The sequence below is a fragment of the Pseudophryne corroboree genome, chromosome 2, assembly GCF_028390025.1.
Source record: "Pseudophryne corroboree isolate aPseCor3 chromosome 2, aPseCor3.hap2, whole genome shotgun sequence".
In the NCBI taxonomy this organism is placed as follows: Eukaryota; Metazoa; Chordata; class Amphibia; order Anura; family Myobatrachidae; genus Pseudophryne; species Pseudophryne corroboree.
Window position 1 is genome coordinate 418,648,499 of NC_086445.1, and position 16,125 is coordinate 418,664,623.

At 46.3% G+C, this 16,125-nt stretch overlaps 1 protein-coding gene across 6 annotated transcripts in view; it reads right to left on the minus strand.

Annotated features, from left to right (window-relative positions):
- Positions 1–16,125, minus strand: part of CFAP47 (cilia and flagella associated protein 47) — a 1,065,013-nt gene that overhangs the window by 739,911 nt on the left and 308,977 nt on the right. For all 6 annotated transcript variants that reach the window (XM_063953487.1, XM_063953488.1, XM_063953489.1 and 3 more), the window contains exon 23: positions 7,787–7,955. In XM_063953487.1, coding sequence (XP_063809557.1) covers positions 7,787–7,955 — 169 coding nt within the window. The remainder of the gene's footprint in view (positions 1–7,786; positions 7,956–16,125) is intronic.

Consider the following 16,125-nt stretch of genomic DNA (forward strand, 5'->3'; position numbering starts at 1 on the left):
CGCATCTCATATATAATAAGAATTTACTTACCGATAATTCTATTTCTCGGAGTCCGTAGTGGATGCTGGGGTTCCTGAAAGGACCATGGGGAATAGCGGCTCCGCAGGAGACAGGGCACAAAAAAGTAAAGCTTTACTAGGTCAGGTGGTGTGCACTGGCTCCTCCCCCCATGACCCTCCTCCAGACTCCAGTTAGGTACTGTGCCCGGACGAGCATACACAATAAGGGAGGCATTTTGAATCCCGGGTAAGACTCATACCAGCCACACCAATCACACCGTACAACTTGTGATCTAAACCCAGTTAACAGTATGACAACAGAAAGGGCCTCTTAAAGATGGCTCCTTAACAATAACCCGAATTAGTTAACAATAACTATGTACAAGTATTGCAGATAATCCGCACTTGGGATGGGCGCCCAGCATCCACTACGGACTCCGAGAAATAGAATTATCGGTAAGTAAATTCTTATTTTCTCTATCGTCCTAAGTGGATGCTGGGGTTCCTGAAAGGACCATGGGGATTATACCAAAGCTCCCAAACGGGCGGGAGAGTGCGGATGACTCTGCAGCACCGAATGAGAGAACTCCAGGTCCTCCTTTGCCAGGGTATCAAATTTGTAAAATTTTACAAACGTGTTCTCCCCCGACCACGTAGCTGCTCGGCAGAGTTGTAATGCCGAGACCCCTCGGGCAGCCGCCCAAGATGAGCCCACCTTCCTTGTGGAGTGGGCTTTTACAGTTTTAGGCTGTGGCAGGCCTGCCACAGAATGTGCAAGTTGAATTGTGTTACAAATCCAACGAGCAATCGACTGCTTAGAAGCAGGTGCGCCCAACTTGTTGGGTGCATACAATATAAACAGCGAGTCAGATTTTCTGACTCCAGCCGTCCTTGCAATGTATATTTTTAAGGCTCTGACAACGTCCAACAACTTGGAGTCCTCCAAGTCGCTAGTGGCCGCAGGCACCACAATAGGTTGGTTCAGATGAAATGCTGATACCACTTTAGGGAGAAAATGCGGACGAGTCCGCAGTTCTGCCCTATCCGAATGGAAGATTAGATAAGGACTTTTATAAGATAAAGCCGCCAATTCAGATACTCTCCTGGCAGAGGCCAGGGCTAGTAACATAGTCACTTTCAATGTGAGATATTTCAAATCCACCTTTTTCAATGGTTCAAACCAATGGGATTTGAGGAAATCTAAAACTACATTTAGATCCCACGGTGCCACCGGAGGCACCACAGGAGGCTGTATATGCAGTACTCCCTTGACAAAAGTCTGGACCTCAGGGACAGAGGCCAATTCTTTTTGGAAGAATATTGACAGGGCCGAAATTTGAACCTTAATGGATCCCAATTTGAGACCCATAGATAATCCTGATTGCAGGAAATGTAGGAAACGACCCAGTTGGAATTCCTCCGTCGGAACCCTCCGATCCTCGCACCACGCTACATATTTTCGCCAAATGCGGTGATAATGTTTCACGGTGACTTCCTTCCGTGCCTTAATCAAGGTAGGAATGACTTCTTCTGGAATGCCTTTCCCTTTTAGGATCTGGCGTTCAACCGCCATGCCGTCAAACGCAGCCGCGGTAAGTCTTGAAAAAGACAGGGACCCTGCTGTAGCAGGTCCCTTCTCAGAGGTAGAGGCCACGGTTCGTCCGTGAGCATCTCTTGAAGTTCCGGATACCAAGTCCTTCTCGGCCAATCCGGAACCACTAGTATTGTTCTTACTCTTCTTTGCCGTATGATCTTCAATACCTTTGGTATGAGCGGCAGAGGAGGAAACACATACACTGACTGGTACACCCAAGGAGTTACCAGTGCGTCCACAGCTATTGCCTGTGGATCTCTTGACCTGGCGCAATATTTGTCCAGTTTCTTGTTGAGGCGAGACGCCATCATGTCTACAATTGGTCTTTCCCAACGGTCTATTAACATGTTGAAGACTTCTGGATGTAGACCCCACTCTCCCGGATGAAGATCGTGTCTGCTGAGGAAGTCTGCTTCCCAGTTGTCCACGCCCGGGATGAACACTGCTGACAGTGCTATCACGTGATTCTCCGCCCAGCGAAGAATCTTGGCAGCTTCTGCCATTGCACTCCTGCTTCTTGTGCCGCCCTGCCTGTTTACATGGGCGACCGCCGTGATGTTGTCCGACTGAATCAACACCGGCTTTCCTTGCAGGAGAAGTTCCGCCTGGCTTAGAGCATTGTAGATTGCTCTTAGTTCCAGAATGTTTATGTGAAGAGACTTTTCCAGACTCGTCCATACTCCCTGGAAGTTTCTTCCTTGTGTGACTGCTCCCCAGCCTCTCAGGCTGGCGTCCGTGGTCACCAGGATCCAATCCTGAATGCCGAATCTGCGGCCTTCTAATAGGTGAGCCTTCTGCAACCACCACAGAAGTGACACCCTTGTCTTTGGTGACAGGGTTATTCGCAGGTGCATCTGCAGATGCGACCCTGACCATTTGTCCAACAGATCCCTTTGGAATATTCTTGCATGGAATCTGCCGAATGGAATTGCTTCGTAAGAAGCCACCATTTTTCCCAGGACTCTTGTGCATTGATGTACTGACACTTTTCCTGGTTTTAGGAGGTTCCTGACCAGATCGGATAACTCCTTGGCTTTTTCCTCTGGAAGGAAAACCTTTTTCTGAACCGTGTCCAGAATCATTCCTAGGAACAGCAGACGAGTTGTCGGGATTAAATGGGATTTTGGAATATTCAGAATCCACCCGTGTTGTCTTAGCACCTCTTGAGATAGTGCTAAAGCTGTCTCCAGCTGTTCTCTGGACCTTGCCCTTATTAGGAGATCGTCCAAGTATGGGATAACTAATACGCCTTTTCTTCGAAGAAGAATCATCATCTCGGCCATTACCTTGGTAAAGACCCGAGGCGCCGTGGACAATCCGAACGGCAGCGTCTGAAACTGATAGTGACAGTTTTGAACAATGAACCTGAGGTACCCCTGGTGTGCGGGGTAAATCGGAACGTGTAGATACGCATCCTTGATGTCCAAGGATACCATAAAGTCCCCTTCTTCCAGGTTCGCTATCACTGCTCTGAGTGACTCCATCTTGAACTTGAACTTTTTTATGTAGAGGTTCAAGGACTTCAGATTTAGAATAGGCCTTACCGAGCCATCCGGCTTCGGTACCACAAATAGAGTGGAATAATACCCCTTTCCTTGTTGTAATAGGGGTACTTTGACTATCACCTGCTGAGCGTACAGCTTGTGAATGGCTTCCAACACCCTCTCCCTTTCGGAAGAGACGGTTGGTAAGGCAGACTTCAGGAAACGATGAGGAGGATCCGTCTCTAATTCCAACCTGTACCCCTGAGATATTATCTGCAGGATCCAGGGGTCTACCTGCGAGTGAGCCCACTGCGCGCTGTAATTTTTGAGACGGCCCCCCACTGTCCCCGAGTCCGCTTGAGAGGCCCCAGCGTCATGCTGAGGTTTTTGCAGGAGCCGGGGAGGGCTTCTGTTCCTGGGAAGGAGCTGCCTGTTGGTGTCTCTTCCCTCTTCCTCTGCCTCGTGGCAGGTACGACAAGCCCTTTGCTCTCTTATTTTTGTAGGAGCGAAAAGGCTGCGGTTGAAAGGTCGGTGCCTTTCTCTGTTGGGGAGTGACTTGAGGTAAAAAAGTGGATTTCCCGGCAGTAGCCGTGGCCACCAAGTCTGATAGACCAACTCCAAATAACTCCTCCCCTTTATACGGCAAAACCTCCATGTGACGTTTTGAATCCGCATCGCCTGTCCACTGTCGTGTCCATAAGGCTCTTCTGGCTGAAATGGACATAGCACTCACCCGAGATGCCAGTGTGCAAATATCCCTCTGTGCATCACGCATATAGATAAATGCATCCTTTATTTGTTCTAACGACAGTAAAACATTGTCCCTATCTAGGGTATCAATATTTTCAATCAGGGATTCTGACCAAACTACTCCAGCACTGCACATCCAGGCAGTTGCTATAGCTGGTCGTAGTATAACACCTGCATGTGTGTATATATTCTTTTGAATAACTTCCATCTTTCTATCTGATGGATCCTTAAGTGCGGCCGTCTCAGGAGAGGGTAACGCCACTTGTTTGGATAAGCGTGTGAGCGCCTTGTCCACCTTAGGGGGTGTTTCCCAGCGCGCCCTAACCTCTGGCGGGAAAGGGTATAATGCCAATAACTTTTTTGAAATTATCAACTTTTTATCAGGAGCAACCCACGCTTCATCACACACGTCATTTAATTCTTCTGATTCAGGAAAAACTGTTTGTAGTTTTTTCACACCATACATAATACCCTGTTTTACGGTATCTGTAGTATCAGCTAAATGTAACGTCTCCTTCATTGCCAAAATCATATAACGTGTGGCCCTACTGGAAAATACGTTTGAATTTCTACCGTCGTCACTGGAATCAGTGTCCGTGTCTGGGTCTGTGTCGACCGACTGAGGCAAAGGGCGTTTTACAGCCCCTGACGGTGTTTGAGGCGCCTGGACAGGCATTAATTGATTGTCCGGCCGCCTCATGTCCTCAACTGACTGTTTAAGGGAAGATAAACCATCACGTAATTCCACAAATAAAGGCATCCATTCTGGTGTCGACCCCCTGGGGGGTGACATCTGCATATTTGGCAATTGCTCCGCCTCCACACCAATATCGTCCTCATACATGTCGACACCACGTACCGACACACACCGCAAACTCACAGGGAATGCTCTAATGAAGACAGGACCCACTAGCCCTTTTGGGGAGACAGAGGGAGAGTCTGCCAGCACACACCACAAAGCGCTATATATACAAGGGATATCCTTATATTAAGTGCTCCCTTATAGCTGCTTTAATATATATATATATAGCCATTAATGTGCCCCCCCTCTCTGTTTTACCCTGTTTCTGTAGTGCAGTGCAGGGGAGAGACCTGGGAGCCGTTCTGACCAGCGGAGCTGTGACAGAAAATGGCGCCGTGTGCTGAGGAGATAGGCCCCGCCCCTTTTTCGGCGGGTTCTTCTCCCGCTATTTTTCCAGTCAGGCAGGGGTTAAATATCTCCATATAGCCCCTATGGGCTATATGTGAGGTATTTTTAGCCTTGTATAAGGTTTATATTTGCCTCTCAGAGCGCCCCCCCCCAGCGCTCTGCACCCTCAGTGACTGCCCAGTGAAGTGTGCTGAGAGGAAAATGGCGCACAGCTGCAGTGCTGTGCGCTACCTTATGAAGACTGAGGAGTCTTCAGCCGCCGGTTTCCGGACCTCTTCACGCTTCAGCATCTGCAAGGGGGTCGGCGGCGCGGCTCCGGGACCGGACTCCACGGCTGGGCCTGTGTTCGATCCCTCTGGAGCTAATGGTGTCCAGTAGCCAAGCAGCAAATCCACTCTGCATGCAGGTGAGTTTACTACTTTCCCCCTAAGTCCCACGTTGCAGTGATCCTGTTGCCAGCAGGACTCACTGTAAAGAAAAAAACCTAAACTAAACTTTCTCTAAGCAGCTCTTTAGGAGAGCCACCTAGATTGCACCCTTCTCGTTCGGGCACAAAATCTAACTGGAGTCTGGAGGAGGGTCATGGGGGGAGGAGCCAGTGCACACCACCTGACCTAGTAAAGCTTTACTTTTTTGTGCCCTGTCTCCTGCGGAGCCGCTATTCCCCATGGTCCTTTCAGGAACCCCAGCATCCACTTAGGACGATAGAGAAATTAGTGTTGCATGAGATTTAATGACTGATCAGATGGATCACTTTCATGCCAGTATCTATGAAGGCAGGTAGGTGGTTATATGGTCTCACAAAATATTTCCCATCTTACCTATGGCTCTGTAGATTGGTGCTAATGATAGAAGTACTCCAGGAGCACTATTACTAATGCTGGCAATACAATGACTCAGATAAAATGTCTGCCATTCTAATGCTGGGTACACACTGCCCAATATATCGGCCTTTCTACTGAATGGCTGATATATAGCTGGCCCGTTGGCCAGTGTGTACCAACAATATGCCTGTGGATGCCATCATTCTCAGACATATCGCGTTGGCCCTGCAGTACACACAATGACATCTTTGTGTGTGTACGGACGGTCAGCTGACCGCCCGTACACAAGCTGCAGCAGTCGGCAGTGATTGACAGATGAACTGGGCAGGTGCATGTAAATGCCTGCCCAGTTCATGACGTCAGTCACAACGGATCGGGGAATGTGTATGCACAGCACACTGCCCGATCCGGCTATAGATATATCTGCAGATATATCTACCAGTGCGTACCCAGCATAAAGTTGCATACACACGGAATGATAGAACAAACAATCTGGGCGTTCCCGATCTAATGGAACGGCCAATCATTTACATTGTTTTGTGTGTATGCAAGAGAACGATGCGCACACCCGCGGGGCGCTAGCGACAGCCTCAGATCTTTTGTACATGCAAGAAGATCTATGGCTGTCGCTAGCGATGTGATGCTACCGAATGCAGCATATCCTCCGCTACCCGACCCCCGCTGGCATCGGCAAGTGTGTATGCACTTGCAGATGCTGACGCCGCCACCGGGTCCCATTGTGGGCGATGTTCAATCGTCACGTGTGTACCCACCTTAAGACCTTGGTTGCACGTGTGCAATAAGACTGAAAGGGGTTGGCAAAACTGTTAGTTTATGGTTACTTTAGCAAGGCCAGCATCACAGAGTAGCCCACTACCGCTCAGCTGCACCCAGAGCCGGTGCAAGGTCTCACTGTACCCTTGGCAAAGCTTCAGTCTAGTGCCCTCTAACTTGGAACACCCCTGCCCCCCCCCTCCCCCCTCTCGTCCACCACCAGCACCAGCACCGCCTCTCGAAAGGGAAATGCAGGTGGCCACTAGGTGGGCTGGAGTGAACTGCACCATTATACTTATATAAAGGGACAACACTCAAGGACTTTTAAAGTGAAAAAGCATATTGTAAACAAAGTCACAAAATTTTGTTGGCACAGAGGAAGCTCTGAGGCACTGGTGCAGCCTGATAGCGGTGGCTGCACCTGATTAGACCGGCAGCAGCTTCCAGCATAGTGTAAAATAAGGAGGCCGCATACAGAGACATCCTTCAGTTTTGAGATAGATGAATTAAGTGGCGCCCTCTAAGAGCCGGCGCCCCTAGGCAGCCACCTAAACCTGCCTAATGGTAGAGCCAGCCCTGGCTGCACCAGCTACATTTTAATTACAAATAGTGGCAACAAAAGAATCTCTGTTGATGCAATATGCGGAATCTCTTCTAAAACTGTTTTTTTTTTTTTTTTTTTTTTGAGGCACAGTCCCACTATTATACAGTATATGTAATATTGCCTAGTTTCATGGACTCAAGTATATTGCAAGAAAAAGATCTTGTTTCATAAAAAAAATCACACTTTTATATATTAGGCACACATCATTGCACAGCTGTCAGAAATGATTAACCAATACAATGTTTCTCTAATACATTTTTTTTTGCCATATATATCATTAAACGGTTGTTGTTGCTGTTGTTGTTGTTGTTGTTGTTGTTGTTGTTGTTGTTGTTTTAGAAATGGCTCAATGTTGTGTAAATATATTACACCACATATGGAGAACTGAGTAATGCTGCAGAATTGTGCTTTGTTTGGAAACAAGCTTTGTAGAAGAGGCATTTGCCATTTGAGATAATGATTTTGCAAGAACAGAACTATGCACTTAGAAGCTGTCAGTACACTGACGACAGGCATAAACAGAGTACTGAAAGTTCATGTTTACTACTTCTGAAAGTGTGGCCATTTTAAGGTTATACATACATAAAGACAAGTTTATAGACGTACCAGTGGCATTCACTTTACATGCAGGAGTGATGACATTCACCGACTGAGGCCTGGGAACAACAATATGCTTTTCTGAAAGGGTTGGAGTGACAGCTACAGAGCTAGCAGCATCAGATAATCCACTGCTCAAGTTGATGTTTACTGGAAGCTGAAAGTCATATGCTGCCACCTGCAGGACAAAAGTCCATAATAATGCTTTGGATACAGTTACATTTTTACAGCTTGAAAGTCAACAATAAAATACAAATGACTGGAATAAGAAACGGAAAAGTAAAGATGTAAATAAGCGACATTTTCTATCCCACACTACATATGTATTTATTTCAGTATAGCAGCTATCACAGATACCCACTGTGCTCAGTAGTCACATATGGAACTGCAGATTATTACGAGATCAATATAAAGCACAATGGAATACTGACATTCAATAAGGATAAGAACTTGCATTAGCATATAACAATAGCAGATCAATGACAGAGGACTATTAAACTGCACTTTCTTATTGCTAGATTTTGGTGCTCTATATGTATACTGTAAATTCGTGTTCTCCATATTTATTTTAACTCTATCATTTCTGAATTTCATTTTAATTATTTTGCAAGTACAAAATAAAATCTAAATAAAAAGAAAATTAATTAATAATAGATTTTAGCAGTGATCTATGATGGACTAACCTCTTTGTTTAGGACACCTAAGGGGGTATTCAATTTGCTCCAGCAATCTCGGCGTTATTGATTTTGCCCCCCTGCCTATTCAATTATGGCCCGTTTTTACCTGTTTTTAAAGCATTTTTGCCAATGCTTTTTAACCTTTTTTTTTTAGTGAAAAGGCAGTTGTGAAAAATGCCTCAAAATCTACGAAAATGGCCGTGTTTTCACCAGCATAGGTGAGAAACCATGTGGATTCACCGATCCACATGTTTTTCGCTACTGCTGAATTTTTCGCCTAGGTGAAAAACCAGCCCTGCTATTGAATAGGGCGAAACCCCATTCTTCCTAAAAATAGCAAAAAGTCCAGTTTTTCCACATAGGCTAAATAAAATGGACCTAATTGCATACCCCCCAATGTATTAATGTAGTATGATACAATGGCTCAGATTTATTGAGCCTTGGAGAGTGATAAAGTACCAACCAATCAGCTCCTAACTGCCATGTAACAGGCTGTGTTTGAAAATTAACAGGAGCTGATTGGTTGGTACTTTATCACCATAAAATGTATCACTCTCCAAGGCTTTTTAAATCTGAGCCAATATAGCAAGCTGGAGATATTACTAGAGATGAGCGCCGGAAATTTTTCGGGTTTTGTGTTTTGGTTTTGGGTTCGGTTCCGCGGCCGTGTTTTGGGTTCGACCGCGTTTTGGCAAAACCTCACCGAATTTTTTTTGTCGGATTCGGGTGTGTTTTGGATTCGGGTGTTTTTTTCAAAAAACCCTAAAAAACAGCTTAAATCATAGAATTTGGGGGTAATTTTGATCCCAAAGTATTATTAACCTCAAAAAACATAATTTACACTCATTTTCAGCCTATTCTGAACACATCACACCTCACAATATTATTTTTAGTCCTAAAATTTGCACCGAGGTCGCTGTGTGAGTAAGATAAGCGACCCTAGTGGCCGACACAAACACCGGGCCCATCTAGGAGTGGCACTGCAGTGTCACGCAGGATGGCCCTTCCAAAAAACCCTCCCCAAACAGCACATGACGCAAAGAAAAAAAGAGGCGCAATGAGGTAGCTGACTGTGTGAGTAAGATTAGCGACCCTAGTGGCCGACACAAACACCGGGCCCATCTAGGAGTGGCACTGCAGTGTCACGCAGGATGTCCCTTCCAAAAAACCCTCCCCAATCAGCACATGATGCAAAGAAAAAGAAAAGAAAAAAGAGGTGCAAGATGGAATTATCCTTGGGCCCTCCCACCCACCCTTATGTTGTATAAACAAAACAGGACATGCACACTTTAACCAACCCATCATTTCAGTGACAGGGTCTGCCACACGACTGTGACTGATATGACGGGTTGGTTTGGACCCCCCCCAAAAAAGAAGCAATTAATCTCTCCTTGCACAAACTGGCTCTACAGAGGCAAGATGTCCACCTCATCTTCACCCTCCGATATATCACCGTGTACATCCCCCTCCTCACAGATTATCAATTCGTCCCCACTGGAATCCACCATCTCAGCTCCCTGTGTACTTTGTGGAGGCAATTGCTGCTGGTCAATGTCTCCGCGGAGGAATTGATTATAATTCATTTTAATGAACATCATCTTCTCCACATTTTCTGGATGTAACCTCGTACGCCGATTGCTGACAAGGTGAGCGGCGGCACTAAACACTCTTTCGGAGTACACACTTGTGGGAGGGCAACTTAGGTAGAATAAAGCCAGTTTGTGCAAGGGCCTCCAAATTGCCTCTTTTTCCTGCCAGTATAAGTACGGACTGTGTGACGTGCCTACTTGGATGCGGTCACTCATATAATCCTCCACCATTCTATCAATGTTGAGAGAATCATATGCAGTGACAGTAGACGACATGTCCGTAATCGTTGTCAGGTCCTTCAGTCCGGACCAGATGTCAGCATCAGCAGTCGCTCCAGACTGCCCTGCATCACCGCCAGCGGGTGGGCTCGGAATTCTGAGCCTTTTCCTCGCACCCCCAGTTGCGGGAGAATGTGAAGGAGGAGATGTTGACAGGTCGCGTTCCGCTTGACTTGACAATTTTGTCACCAGCAGGTCTTTCAACCCCAGCAGACCTGTGTCTGCCGGAAAGAGAGATCCAAGGTAGGCTTTAAATCTAGGATCGAGCACGGTGGCCAAAATGTAGTGCTCTGATTTCAACAGATTGACCACCCGTGAATCCTTGTTAAGCGAATTAAGGGCTGCATCCACAAGTCCCACATGCCTAGCGGAATCGCTCCGTGTTAGCTCCTTCTTCAATGCCTCCAGCTTCTTCTGCAAAAGCCTGATGAGGGGAATGACCTGACTCAGGCTGGCAGTGTCTGAACTGACTTCACGTGTGGCAAGTTCAAAGGGCATCAGAACCTTGCACAACGTTGAAATCATTCTCCACTGCACTTGAGACAGGTGCATTCCATCTCCTATATCGTGCTCAATTGTATAGGCTTGAATGGCCTTTTGCTGCTCCTCCAACCTCTGAAGCATATAGAGGGTTGAATTCCACCTCGTTACCACTTCTTGCTTCAGATGATGGCAGGGCAGGTTCAGTAGTTTTTGGTGGTGCTCCAGTCTTCTGTACGTGGTGCCTGTACGCCGAAAGTGTCCCGCAATTTTTCTGGCCACCGACAGCATCTCTTGCACGCCCCTGTCGTTTTTTAAAAAATTCTGCACCACCAAATTCAAGGTATGTGCAAAACATGGGACGTGCTGGAATTTGCCCATATTTAATGCACACACAATATTGCTGGCGTTGTCCGATGCCACAAATCCACAGGAGAGTCCAATTGGGGTAAGCCATTCCGCGATGATCTTCCTCAGTTGCCGTAAGAGGTTTTCAGCTGTGTGCGTATTCTGGAAAGCGGTGATACAAAGCGTAGCCTGCCTAGGAAAGAGTTGGCGTTTGCGAGATGCTGCTACTGGTGCCGCCGCTGCTGTTCTTGCGGCGGGAGTCCATACATCTACCCAGTGGGCTGTCACAGTCATATAGTCCTGACCCTGCCCTGCTCCACTTGTCCACATGTCCGTGGTTAAGTGGACATTGGGTACAACTGCATTTTTTAGGACACTGGTGAGTCTTTTTCTGACGTCCGTGTACATTCTCGGTATCGCCTGCCTAGAGAAGTGGAACCTAGATGGTATTTGGTAACGGGGGCACACTGCCTCAATAAATTGTCTAGTTCCCTGTGAACTAACGGCGGATACCGGACGCACGTCTAACACCAACATAGTTGTCAAGGACTCAGTTATCCGCTTTGCAGTAGGAGGACTGCTGTGATATTTCATCTTCCTCGCAAAGGACTGTTGAACAGTCAATTGCTTACTGGAAGTAGTACAAGTGGGCTTACGACTTCCCCTCTGGGATGACCATCGACTCCCAGCGGCAACAACAGCAGCGCCAGCAGCAGTAGGCGTTACACGCAAGGATGCATCGGAGGAATCCCAGGCAGGAAAGGACTCGTCAGACTTGCCAGTGACATGGCCTGCAGGACTATTGGCATTCCTGGGGAAGGAGGAAATTGACACTGAGGGAGTTGGTGGGGTGGTTTGCGTGAGCTTGGTTACAAGAGGAAGGGATTTACTGGTCAGTGGACTGCTTCCGCTGTCACCCAAAGTTTTTGAACTTGTCACTGACTTATTATGAATGCGCTGCAGGTGACGTATAAGGGAGGATGTTCCGAGGTGGTTAACGTCCTTACCCCTACTTATTACAGCTTGACAAAGGGAACACACGGCTTGACACCTGTTGTCCGCATTTCTGGTGAAATACCTCCACACCGAAGAGCTGATTTTTTTGGTATTTTCACCTGGCATGTCAACGGCCATATTCCTCCCACGGACAACAGGTGTCTCCCCGGGTGCCTGACTTAAACAAACCACCTCACCATCAGAATCCTCCTGGTCAATTTCCTCCCCAGCGCCAGCAACACCCATATCCTCCTCATCCTGGTGTACTTCAACACTGACATCTTCAATCTGACTATCAGGAACTGGACTGCGGGTGCTCCTTCCAGCACTTGCAGGGGGCATGCAAATAGTGGAAGGCGCATGCTCTTCACGTCCAGTGTTGGGAAGGTCAGGCATCGCAAACGACACAATTGGACTCTCCTTGTGGATTTGGGATTTCAAAGAACGCACAGTTCTTTGCGGTGCTTTTGCCAGCTTGAGTCTTTTCAGTTTTCTAGCGAGAGGCTGAGTGCTTCCATCCTCATGTGAAGCTGAACCACTAGCCATGAACATAGGCCAGGGCCTCAGCCGTTCCTTGCCACTCCGTGTGGTAAATGGCATATTGGCAAGTTTACGCTTCTCCTCCGACAATTTTATTTTAGGTTTTGGAGTCCTTTTTTTTCTGATATTTGGTGTTTTGGATTTGACATGCTCTGTACTATGACATTGGGCATCGGCCTTGGCAGACGACGTTGCTGGCATTTCATCGTCTCGGCCATGACTAGTGGCAGCAGCTTCAGCACGAGGTGGAAGTGGATCTTGATCTTTCCCTAATTTTGGAACCTCAACTTTTTTGTTCTCCATATTTTATAGGCAGAACTAAAAGGCACCTCAGGTAAACAATGGAGATGGATGGATTGGATACTAGTATACAATTATGGACGGACTGCCACGGTTAGGTGGTATAAAAAAACCACGGTTAGGTGGTATATATTATAATAATAATACAATTATGGATGGACGGACTGCCTGCCGACTGCCGACACAGAGGTAGCCACAGCCGTGAACTACCGCACTGTACACTGGTTGATAAAGAGATAGTAGTATACTCGTAACAACTAGTATGACACTATGACGACGGTATAAAGAATGGAAAAAAAACCACGGTTAGGTGGTATATATTATAATAATAATACAATTATGGATGGACGGACTGCCTGCCGACTGCCGACACAGAGGTAGCCACAGCCGTGAACTACCGCACTGTACACTGGTTGATAAAGAGATAGTAGTATACTCGTAACAACTAGTATGACACTATGACGACGGTATAAAGAATGAAAAAAAAACCACGGTTAGGTGGTATATATTATAATAATAATACAATTATGGATGGACGGACTGCCTGCCGACTGCCGACACAGAGGTAGCCACAGCCGTGAACTACCGCACTGTACACTGGTTGATAAAGAGATAGTAGTATACTCGTAACAATTAGGATGACACTATGACGGTATAAAGAATGAAAAAAAAACCACGGTTAGGTGGTAGGTATATAATAATAAATAATACAATTCTGGTCGGACGGACTGCCTGCCGTGTGCCGACACAGAGGTAGCCACAGCCGTGAACTACCGCACTGTACACTGGTTGATAAAGAGATAGTAGTATACTCGTAACAATTAGGATGACACTATGACGGTATAAAGAATGAAAAAAAAAACCACGGTTAGGTGGTAGGTATATAATAATAAATAATACAATTCTGGTCGGACGGACTGCCTGCCGTGTGCCGACACAGAGGTAGCCACAGCCGTGAACTACCGCACTGTACACTGGTTGATAAAGAGATAGTAGTATACTCGTAACAATTAGGATGACACTATGACGGTATAAAGAATGAAAAAAAAAACCACGGTTAGGTGGTAGGTATATAATAATAAATAATACAATTCTGGTCGGACGGACTGCCTGCCGTGTGCCGACACAGAGGTAGCCACAGCCGTGAACTACCGCACTGTACACTGGTTGATAAAGAGATAGTAGTATACTCGTAACAATTAGGATGACACTATGACGGTATAAAGAATGAAAAAAAAAAACCACGGTTAGGTGGTAGGTATATAATAATAAATAATACAATTCTGGTCGGACGGACTGCCTGCCGTGTGCCGACACAGAGGTAGCCACAGCCGTGAACTACCGCACTGTACACTGGTTGATAAAGAGATAGTAGTATACTCGTAACAATTAGGATGACACTATGACGGTATAAAGAATGAAAAAAAAAACCACGGTTAGGTGGTAGGTATATAATAATAAATAATACAATTCTGGTCGGACGGACTGCCTGCCGTGTGCCGACACAGAGGTAGCCACAGCCGTGAACTACCGCACTGTACACTGGTTGATAAAGAGATAGTAGTATACTCGTAACAATTAGGATGACACTATGACGGTATAAAGAATGAAAAAAAAACCACGGTTAGGTGGTAGGTATATAATAATAAATAATACAATTCTGGTCGGACGGACTGCCTGCCGTGTGCCGACACAGAGGTAGCCACAGCCGTGAACTACCGCACTGTACACTGGTTGATAAAGAGATAGTAGTATACTCGTAACAATTAGGATGACACTATGACGGTATAAAGAATGAAAAAAAAACCACGGTTAGGTGGTAGGTATATAATAATAAATAATACAATTCTGGTCGGACGGACTGCCTGCCGTGTGCCGACACAGAGGTAGCCACAGCCGTGAACTACCGCACTGTACACTGGTTGATAAAGAGATAGTAGTATACTCGTAACAATTAGGATGACACTATGACGGTATAAAGAATGAAAAAAAAAACCACGGTTAGGTGGTAGGTATATAATAATAAATAATACAATTCTGGTCGGACGGACTGCCTGCCGTGTGCCGACACAGAGGTAGCCACAGCCGTGAACTACCGCACTGTACACTGGTTGATAAAGAGATAGTAGTATACTCGTAACAATTAGGATGACACTATGACGGTATAAAGAATGAAAAAAAAAACCACGGTTAGGTGGTAGGTATATAATAATAAATAATACAATTCTGGTCGGACGGACTGCCTGCCGTGTGCCGACACAGAGGTAGCCACAGCCGTGAACTACCGCACTGTACACTGGTTGATAAAGAGATAGTAGTATACTCGTAACAATTAGGATGACACTATGACGGTATAAAGAATGAAAAAAAAACCACGGTTAGGTGGTAGGTATATAATAATAAATAATACAATTCTGGTCGGACGGACTGCCTGCCGTGTGCCGACACAGAGGTAGCCACAGCCGTGAACTACCGCACTGTACTGTGTCTGCTGCTAATATAGACTGGTTGATATTTAAAGAGATATTAGTAGTATACAACAATACTATACTGGTGGTCAGGCACTGGTCACCACTCCTGCAGCAAAAGTGTGCACTGTTAATTAATATAATTGTACTCCTGGCTCCTGCTAACAACCTGCAGTGCTCCCCAGTCTCCCCCACAATTAATTATAAGCTTTTAATTTATACATTGATGACTGTGCAGCACACTGGGCTGAGCTGAGTGCACACAGACTGAGTCACACTGTGTGACTGACTGTGCTGTGTATCGTTTTTTTTTTTCAGGCAGAGAACGGATATAGCAGAGAGAAGTGAACGGATATATTATATTAAATAAAAGTTAACTAGCAACTGCACTGGTCACTGACTGTGGTAAACTAACTCTGTCTGCGACTCTGCACAATCTCTCTCTCTCTATCTAATCTATCTCTATTCTAATGGAGAGGACGCCAGACACGTCCTCTCCCTATCAATCTCAATGCACGAGTGAAAATGGCGGCGACGCGCGGCTCCTTATATAGAATCCGAGTCTCGCGATAGAATCCGAGCCTCGCGAGAATCCGACAGCGTCATGATGACGTTCGGGCGCGCTCGGGTTAACCGAGCAAGGCGGGAAGATCCGAGTCGCTCGGACCCGT